We start from the raw sequence: 9,847 nt of genomic DNA on the forward strand, positions 1-9,847 counted from the left end.
TGCCATAATTTATTTCTGTCTTACTGATTATTTATAACCCGTTAAAGATTTAATTAGAGACTGGTAACGATATTGAAGTTACTTGTAACAAATCATAAAGAAAACTAGTCATAATGTTTTCAAAGTTTTATTTTTTGCCATTTATTCTGAAGAAGATTTTACAGTACACCATATGTAAGTCCAATTCATATACTTATATTCCTGAAGATCAATTTAGTATTTGAACAGGGTAGTGTTATTTAAAACAGTACATATAAATTGTACACACAACACAGAATTCTCTTCTCAGTACTGACTATAAGTTACATCTGAAACACATTTTTATTTGCAGATTATTTATAAAAAAGTATACTTATGGACAGTTTTCAATCAGTAGAGTCATGTACTACCAAATTTACACATCAAACTGGATCAACTTCTTTATTTTCTTGGCATAACTCCAATTTGAGTTAGTTGAAAACATTAAATTGAATACATTGGTCACAATAGAGGGATATAAAAGGTAAATTTCACATATTCTTTTCAGTTACTACACACCATTGACAAAGGGATACTGATTTAGAAGAAGACACTTTGAAGGAATTAATACATTTATTTTTATAATTCATGTCTCAGATGTTTTTTTAATTCAGTAACTTCTGGATCATTTAGTTTGTTGTATGTGATAGTATAATGACAGAAAATTTATAAAATTTGCACCAGTTTTCATTTTGGTAAATTCTTGTTGTAATATAAAGTTTCTAACATTTTCTGAAACAATTTTCTGCACTACATACAATTTATTGGTTCACACCATGCTCAAAATATGGGTAACAATATAAGAAGAATGCTTTTTGTGTGTCAAAAGTTAATTTTAAATGAAATAATTTGTGATAAAAGGACATTGTCTACACCAGTAGCATAGTCTGTTTGTGAATATGTGTAATAAGTTGTTGTTATTTAAAAAGAGAACAATTTTGAAATCCTGAATATGTTTTTGGCACATTGTATACATATCACAATTTCATTATTCCCAGCTTCTGCACGCCTGCTATTACTTTTTTGTGTTAAATTTATTTTCTGTCATATGTTTCTGTATTCACTGGAATTATTTAACTCTTATTTCTTTATTGATACTGTAGAGTGATCATTGACTGCACTATGATTGATAACTCTTCAAATTTCTAAAGGCCAAACTGTAGCTTGGTTATATATAAATGTTTAATACTAAGTTTCTTTTGGATACACTACTCTAAGATTCAGTAATGTAATTATATTATTTTAATTTGCATTCCCAGATTAGTAACAGTTTTTTTCCTTTCTTTTTCTCCTTTTTCTCTCTTCTTTCTGTACTTGTATGTTGTCCTTACTTTCATCTTCCTGACTCTCCTGATGGCACATTAGGCATTCGCGCATCGTAGGCCTCAACAGGGTATTTTATGTCGCCGCCAGGTGGAGACAATAGGTGATGCATACATGGTAGTATCAGGTGCACCAGAAAAGGAAATCAGTCATGCTGAGAAGGTGTGTGACATGGCCCTTGATATGGTGGAAGCCATCACTGATCTAAAGGATCCTTCTACAGGTAGTATCAAATTCCAGTAAAACTAATATGTAGCTTACGGTTCTCTCACAATTGCAGAGTAGTTTTACATGTATATATTATTCAAGAAAGATATCTTGTAAGGTAAGTATATTAACTATGTTAATGAGGAAAGCAGTAGATCTGAAAATAAGTGATATTAAAATTAAAGTTGAGAATGGAAATGCATACCTGAAAAAAAGGTAGGTGCTGGTGACATTGGATTAAGTTTTCTTGCTTGACCACACAATTTAATTCATCACACTGTACTTTTGAAGAGATAAAACATAAGGGATATGGGTTTTAAATGCCTATACAACTGAGCTGTCAGCCGCACTTTGTACAGGTTAATGGTTTAGTGATATGCTGCTTTAACCACATTTTTAGCTGGACTGTACATAAGCCGTGATGCATAGCTGATAAGGGTTTAGGCTTCGTGTGTTGTACCCTATATGCCCCTTCATAATTCTATGATGGACGTCACGATGTGCGTTACAACGGACATACTTTGTACGGTCGTGTGGCCCCAGCCTTAGATGGTAATCTAAGACATCTCATTGGAAATAATCAAAGTTGTATATGTCAAACCATCTAAATGTAAATCTTTGGAATTAATTGCACCTTAAATATTTCAGCTGAGTATACAAAAAGGTCTGAGTTTAGATATCTGAATGATAAATCAGGATGGTGTGGATGACAATGGTAGGTTTTTCCTTATTATAAAGTTATTGGAATCATATTATGGTCTGATTAGTGTCTTCCTCTATAGGTTCTCATCTGCAGATCCGAGTGGGTGTGCATTCTGGTGCAGTAGTAGCTGGCATAGTAGGACTCAAGATGCCTCGTTATTGTCTGTTTGGCGATTCTGTCAATACAGCCTCACGCATGGAGTCGACAAGTGAGGCAATGAAGATTCATATCTCTCAGTCAACCCGTGATTTGCTGTCTCCAATATACATGGTCACTGAACGTGGAGAGATTCAAGTTAAAGGGAAAGGTATGTAAAAAAAAGCATAATGAGGAGGTGTAATGGTAATAAAAGCAAGATGAAAGGTAGATATGACCAAAATCTGACAAGCAATTATAATAAACGTTTTCTTAAAATCCTTTTAAACACTCTTTTGTTTTGTTGATGGTAGTTGTAAATATTGTATTTTTGTTTTATTTATTTATAAATAGATGCTCCATAAAATTACCTATTTTTATGTCAGTGGTACATACCCTTGTTACAGCTTTTCACTTTATAACTGGTTCTTCATTTCTAATTCCCATTCCACCCTGTCTTTCTGATCATATCATTGCCATATAATATTTTTTTCCATCTTCCTTGATCATCTGTAGCAGCCACTCACCTTGTTTACCTTTGAACCACAGCCACAGATAAAAACTTAATCTAAATATTATTTTAATTAGCACTGGATTCAAATGGTTAGTAGAGAATAAAGTTTTAATGTAAATTTACTGAGACACAGTGTTGCGTATCTGTGAAAATATCCATCCATATACAGATTATTTAAATATTTATTTACAGAAGCATTTCAAAACTGTAACGTAAAATGTATCTCATGATATACTTGTAACTATTTAATTTCAGGTAGTATGAAGACATACTGGCTTGATCGCCGTGAATTTCGTATGCCACTAGCTCGGCGACCATCATCTGTCGGTACAAAATCAGAATATGAAAAACCTGAAAAAGGATCTATGTTAGGGCTGACAAGCATTGGTGAAGAGCGTCGAGTTTATTCTCCTGTTACCTTCCAGGATATAGCGAGGCGGTCCATTGCAAACTCTCCAGTCAAGATAAACAAACAAAGAGGTAGGTTATCTGGCTACAGCACTTGATGTGAAAATGTTTTGAATTATATAATATTCAATATCTTTAGTATTCAAGAAAGCAACAAACTGCACTCTCATTTCAAGAATATTATCATCTAGTTTTAGAATGCTGAAATGTTTTAAGACATAAGTAAACTTGTAAATATGAGCCCTAAAAGTTAAGGAATCAAAGAATAAGTCCTTGCAAATCAGGTGTATCAATTTTTTTTTAAAAAATATATAATATAAATGAATTTAAGGCTGAAGTGCTAATTTTTCTAAATTACAGGCCATTTTGACCGTTTGACAGCAGTCATATGTTCGTTTAAGTTTTTGGGCTTATCCTTTTACCCTTATACCAGCTACTTTATGTATTGTGCCTAATTTTAAATTTAAGGTTAATAAAAGATAATTTGGATACATGGTTTGTCACAACTTTAAAGTCTTAATTGTAGATGTTAATTGAAATTAAATAGTAATTCACTTACAGAATTCGCATGAATTGGTGGAAACACTTCTTACTTATGATTTCATATTCTTTCCATAAACATATTTGCCACCTTACTTTCTACAGAGTCCCGATCGAATTCTATGGGTGCAGTGTTCATGACGTGTGGCCATTCTGTCATCAGTGAACATGAAACCAATGACCAAGTCTCTCTCAAAGCGCCTCGTTCTAGGACTTTGACAGCACCCTCTCTCATAAGAACTACAACTACTGTTACTGCTACTTCTTCAAGAACAGGAACATTATTATGCAAATCTCCTTCTTCACTTAATAATCCAAATGAACCATTAATATTACCCTTACCCCCAATACCCTGTCCCTCTCCACCATCCATCCCCATCTTTCCAACAACTCCAACTCCTGCTCCTGTCTCAGTCACTGACACCACGACAGAAGTGTCAATGCAACTTTCCAGTCAGAGAGGCAGCCTGGCAGACAGTGAGATGAATCCATTGCCTAGGAATGTTGCTGAGGGGAGTGATGAAGATGAAGTTCTAGGAACAAATATACCAAGGGGGTCAGTGGGGCTACCATCCACATCACAGTCAGATGGGAATCTTTGTGTGCGGGCAAGACGAGTAGTCCTTTTAGATGAGGAACAACAGCAGCAGCAGCAGGATCACAGTCAACATCGTCACCACCATCACCATCGTCATAATCACAGTTACCATGGACAACAGCAACAGCACTGTTGTGCAAGGTTTGGAAGTGGTGACAGTGGCAGTAGCAAACATCGTCTACACAGCAACTCTTGTGTTCTAGTGTGAACATGTGCAAGCATTCACCATACATTCATAACTTAACCAAAATTGGATTTATTTCCATGACAAGAAGGCAGTTTCCAAAGTAACCCTTTCCAGAATATAATGTTCAAAATGCAATAATGTACCAATGAAACTTAATGAAATAATTTGTTGAGCTTTTATATAGCATTTTCCTTCTACTATACTTGTAATTGACAAAGGCATTCAATTATATTCAACTTCTGTAATAATTTGTGGGTGTGCTGTTGGTAACAGATATTCTTCTGTAGGTTCAATTGGAAAATTCTGTTACTAACAAGACAGCTAAACAATTTTGTTCGTTGTTAATCTGGGCTGCATTTGTATCACTGCAGTTATTTGTATGCCAGATCTTGTTTCAGTGAAGTTGTAGTGGAGTTGTAATATGGTGGGCTGAATATTGTGCATTTGAAAAGTAGTATGAATATTTTTAAATTATCTGGAAAAGAATTAGGATGACATCTCAGTCTATTTTATGCAGGAGAATAATAATTTTAAAATATCATGCAATAATATTCTTGAAGGATGTGAATGGAACAATTGAGGAACAGAGATCTAGTGCCCATAAACCATCTTACAAAGACTTTTGCCTGTCTTCCATCTTTAAATCTCTTCATAATATGGCTGAAATATCTGGTGTTATTTCTGTGAATGTTATAATGGGCTCATGTGTATATGTTTCCCATTTGTTTTATTTGAATTACATTGAAACACATTTGAAATTTAATTACATAATGTTAAGCAATCCAAAACCTTGTTCTCAAGTTACACGTAATTTTCAAGAAGACTTATTTAATTTTATGGATACTATTAGAAATGTTCACATTATTTATGTCTGGCTCTTCAGTGTTTCATAAAGGAAATTCACATTTTAAATATTTTATATTATGTTGATTTTGGGGTGTATGTTCAAAATTTTTGTGTTATTTCAGTTAAAAATTTTGGTGTTGCTTCTGTTAAAATAACATTTTAAATATATCTGTGGTTTTGGTGATTTCATGTAAGGAAATTGTTAATAAGTTCTGTAAGATATTGAGTTCACAGTCACCCACTAGTATGAACAGATTCATTTATGGTTTTATGACTCTTAAGAGGGTTGTACTCAGAGGAAACTATTTTCATGAAATTGGTTTCGTAAAATTGGAAACTATGGTTATATTGAAAAAAGCTGTTGTTTTAAATTTGAGGTCATACACTGAGTCAAATGAATTGAATGTCGCATGATGTTCTAATCTGTTACAGTAAGTCCTCTGTATCTGTCAGTAATTAGTCCCTTATAAATTAGTTGAATAAGGAAATGTAAATTTCAGAAGTATTGAATCGTGTGTTGAAATGATAATTTGTTCCTGGGGAAATCAAATAATTGACCATCAGACTAATATTATGGGTAAATAAGCACACAAATTTGGAATAGTTTAATAATTTATTAATTGCATATTTTATATATTCCAATATGCATGAAATTAAATTTTAAGAAAATAATTACTATTTAATAAATTTATTGAAGAAACTTAAAGTGCAGAAGTTGATGGATGTGAATTACTCATCATCCTGAAATAGGATTCTAGTGTTAGTTTGATTCCAGCCTTCTTCATTTCAGGGAAGATGTCCTTGTAGCAATGAAGATCAGCTACCACAATTCTGATGACTGCTTATTTTCCAGCTTCAAAATCAGCAATAATTTTTTATTTCCAAAGTTGTAAATATTGATGGCCTCTTGGCTTTCTTAATTGATTGCACAGATATGGGCACTGATTATATTGTAAAATAAACAAATGAGGAAAAAATCATTAGCATTTGCAAAATATGAAGGTCCTGTTGCTAGACCGATGTCTGCAGTGCAACTAATGAATGCTAGATGATTAAAAAGTTGACACTGGTGACAGCTATGGAAACAATGATGTTAAAGAGTAACCAGGCAATATGAGAAGCAATAAATTCAGGGTTGACAGAAAACAAGGGCTTACTATATAGAGAAAATAATCTTCCCATACTTTAATTTTTTCCTGTAATTTATTTCATGAAATTAAGTTATCTTATATAATACAGAACTAAAAGATTACATCTTGGAACTATAAAACTATGGAAGCATTAGGCCTACTAGTACTTTAATACATGTTTGCCTTTCATATTGGTTTTGGTGTATAGTGAGAAAATTGTCATGGTGATATTATCTTGCCGGCATGTCTCATCAGTGTACTATGAAACAAGTAATATAAATGCAACTAAGAGTGTCTTCAGAAACATTTCATTACTGACATGATCTTTAGGATCACTCATTATATCACTCTTTGTTGCTAATTATTTTTAAGAGAACAGTTATTGTGCAATATTCTGAAACTCATAAACTCTGGAAATGTCTGTCTTTAGCACTGATTTAAATACAACTTTCAAGTTGGCTATTTGAATGGTACTGTACTTAATGGATGTTTTTTACACCTGTAATATGTCATAATCCAAAAGAAAACACTCCAAAAATAAGTAAATATCTGTATCCATTTTAAAAATGTAAAAGCATATGGTGAAACATTTTAAAATATGATACACTAGACAAAATACAGTTTAATTTTGATAAAATTATAATACAAAATTAGTAGCATTCCAAAATTGAATGGTATCTTAAGGCTCCTATCAGTATATTTCTTCTTCAGAATATTTCAATAAGAAACATTTTCCTAGTGTATAATATATTGCCTTGTACGCTTTAATCATTAATTCAATGCAGAAGTATTGCTGGCAATACTTTAAATGGTGTATTGAATTGTGAATGTTAAATTCCACATGGAACACACAGTGATTCACTCATTAACAAAACTGAGATCTGCCCTGTCAAAAGAAGGATATCACATATCTTCAAATCAAATTTTTGTACTAATTCTTTTTTTCTCTCCAAAATTAGGGTATGTAATGCTGGCATTTGCATTGATTTAGAAATACTGACCACGATTGCTGCTAAAGAATGTTCTAATTTTTATAAAAAATGCACACATTTAGCAATAGGTATATTTAATCCCTTTAAGTTATGCACATTTATACATGCATGATGTTGTTCTACATAGAGAATGTGTGTATGACCTTTGATATTAACATTTTCTAATGTTTTAATTTATTTATAGCTTTGAAATGTAAGGAACTATAAAGATGTAAAATTGATAAAGTATTAGTAAAGATACATAAAGTAACTAAAGAGACCCTCTGGTGTACTGGATATTAATTCTATTCTCACATTACTGGTCACAAGAGAAGCTTCATTGTGTTCATTCACAATGGAAACTTAAAATCTTATATAGTTTTTCATGTTGTATTATTACATATTAGTCTACATTTTGTAATGTTATTATTATTAGTTAATCCACAAAAATACATAAAAATCTAAGAATTTCTCCCAGCATCAGAACAGTTTTTGGTGGCTATTATAAAAATGATTGTGGGGAATAATGTTTACTCTGCCCTACCCCTGGTGCAGATATGGTATAAAAATATATTCTGGAGTAAATTTGAACTTCAGTTTTATGACATTCAAATGGAAGAAATAAATCTCTATTAAGGTGGTACACACATCTCAACATGACAAACCAGCATGTAGGATTAATAGAGTACTATCTAGTTCTAGTTATTTGGACAGTTCACATGTGTATATGTTTCATGTGGAATTTTATATATTATGTTTTAAATGTTCAGTATTTTGATTATTTGTACAGAGACAATATGCTATAAATGTTGTTAGGTATTTATTTTATTACCAGTGACATGATATTCTTGACTGTGTTGTACACCTTACAACTGTGTAGTATCTACGTTAGTGGTTAGATAATGGCCAATAATTCTATTTTCAAATACTCACATTCTGTAGTGTTGTTATTGAGCATAAAGTTATCTATACTGTCCATAGGTTGTTTATATCCTTTTCTGTTCCTTTTATGGTTGATTTTACTGCTTCTGTTTCAGATAGCCAGAATGTTTATAAGCAATTTCCTGCCAGTCTGCATCTGAAGATAAAGGCGTGATTTCTAGGTAATGGGAACACAGGACTTTAGAATTCTGAAAGTTTGCTATGTAGCCTAGATTATTTTCCAAACTGCAACTGCAATGTAAACATTGACATATAAGAATATCCATAAAATGGATGAAAAGAACAAGAACCAGTACATGAGTATGGCTGTCTTCAGTGTTGTTGCATGCCATGTAATTAGGTAGACTATACAGTGCAACAACCTACGAGGCAGCTGTCTTAATATTCACCACTCTGAGAACCTGAGATCCCAACCAGAACATGATTCCTAACACCTTTAATTTTTAATACAGCAGTTAATGCATAAAGTACCTAAGCCTTTCCTCCTGAAAAGTTTACTGCCATAATTGTGGATTATAGAATCGGACGTTGCACATGAATGTGCCATGGAACAGAGAATTTATAACTCTAAAATATTCTAATGGTGGTGTGGCATATTAAATATTGTTTTCCTGGAAAAATTCATTGTTTAGTATGCCTACTCTATTGGGTATCTCCTAGCAGACCCAACAGAGTAGGTTTTATCACCTGAATATGGGGGCAGAGTAGCCTCTGAAACATTGCGGCTTCATTTTAATATACAAAATATGGATTTAGTCCAGAAAAAGAAAAATGTTGAAGAGAATTTGTGTTTACTACTTTGTGTTGCAGTTCCTATCTGTAAGACAGTGGGGTGATGGGGATATAATATTTGGCATAATATCAGGCAGCTGTTTTCACTTTAGCTTTAATCTGAGCTCCATGAGACTTGGCAGGTAAGGTGGTTTGTTGGTTTCAAACATTCCTACACAAGGAGCAAAACGACACAATACCAAGTATAAGATCAATAGGCCTACATAACCTAAGAAACAAATAACCACAAATTAATTTCTTGTGCCAGCTACTGGTATATTTTTCGCTTTTCTCTTGAACACAGAAGGTAATTTTGTCGTCGGTCTTGCGAGAAGAAGGTGCTTTCAGAATTAATTGAAATATTCTTTGGACGATGTTCGTGAATTACGAATGGAACTGATGCAGTGACCAAGACGGGATGGATGCAAGACTAATACGGGCGTCTTAAGTGCTACTGATAGAGTAGAAGAAATAGAATCTTTCCACAACAGGTAAGGTAAATATAAATAAAATATTTGTTTTGAGTTCCCTAATGAAACTGCAGCAATGGTGTC

The 9,847-nt window shown here is 32.9% G+C and overlaps 2 protein-coding genes and 1 long non-coding RNA gene across 11 annotated transcripts in view; 2 read left to right on the forward strand and 1 right to left on the reverse strand.

Annotated features, from left to right (window-relative positions):
* Window positions 1-8,556, forward strand: part of Gyc88E (Guanylyl cyclase at 88E) — a 72,521-nt gene extending 63,965 nt beyond the window's left edge. For 8 of the 9 annotated variants that reach the window (XM_087354154.1, XM_087354152.1, XM_087354155.1 and 5 more), the window contains 4 exons: window positions 1,384-1,564; window positions 2,331-2,558; window positions 3,156-3,380; window positions 3,954-8,556. In XM_087354154.1, coding sequence (XP_087210280.1) covers window positions 1,384-1,564; window positions 2,331-2,558; window positions 3,156-3,380; window positions 3,954-4,654 — 1,335 coding nt within the window. In that variant the 3' untranslated portion in view covers window positions 4,655-8,556. The remainder of the gene's footprint in view (window positions 1-1,383; window positions 1,565-2,330; window positions 2,559-3,155; window positions 3,381-3,953) is intronic. The other variant, XM_087354158.1, reaches the window with a different exon arrangement.
* LOC147873042 (uncharacterized) lies at window positions 114-8,644 on the reverse strand. Its single transcript, XR_015536611.1, has 2 exons — window positions 8,514-8,644; window positions 114-4,381 (listed from the first exon to the last, which is right to left on the reverse strand). It is a non-coding gene; the product is annotated as an uncharacterized LOC147873042 (long non-coding RNA).
* Window positions 8,645-9,649: 1,005 nt separating this feature from the next.
* LOC110834267 (mediator of RNA polymerase II transcription subunit 25) overlaps window positions 9,650-9,847 on the forward strand; it is a 32,741-nt gene continuing 32,543 nt past the window's right edge. Inside the window, exon 1 of the mRNA XM_087354148.1 lies at window positions 9,650-9,784. The gene's annotated coding sequence lies outside the window, so the exon portion shown is untranslated. The remainder of the gene's footprint in view (window positions 9,785-9,847) is intronic.

The sequence above is a fragment of the Zootermopsis nevadensis genome, unplaced genomic scaffold, assembly GCF_977971745.1.
Source record: "Zootermopsis nevadensis isolate Lab colony 2312 unplaced genomic scaffold, Znev_1.0 Znev_ptg000022l, whole genome shotgun sequence".
Lineage (NCBI taxonomy): Eukaryota > Metazoa > Arthropoda > Insecta > Blattodea > Termopsidae > Zootermopsis > Zootermopsis nevadensis.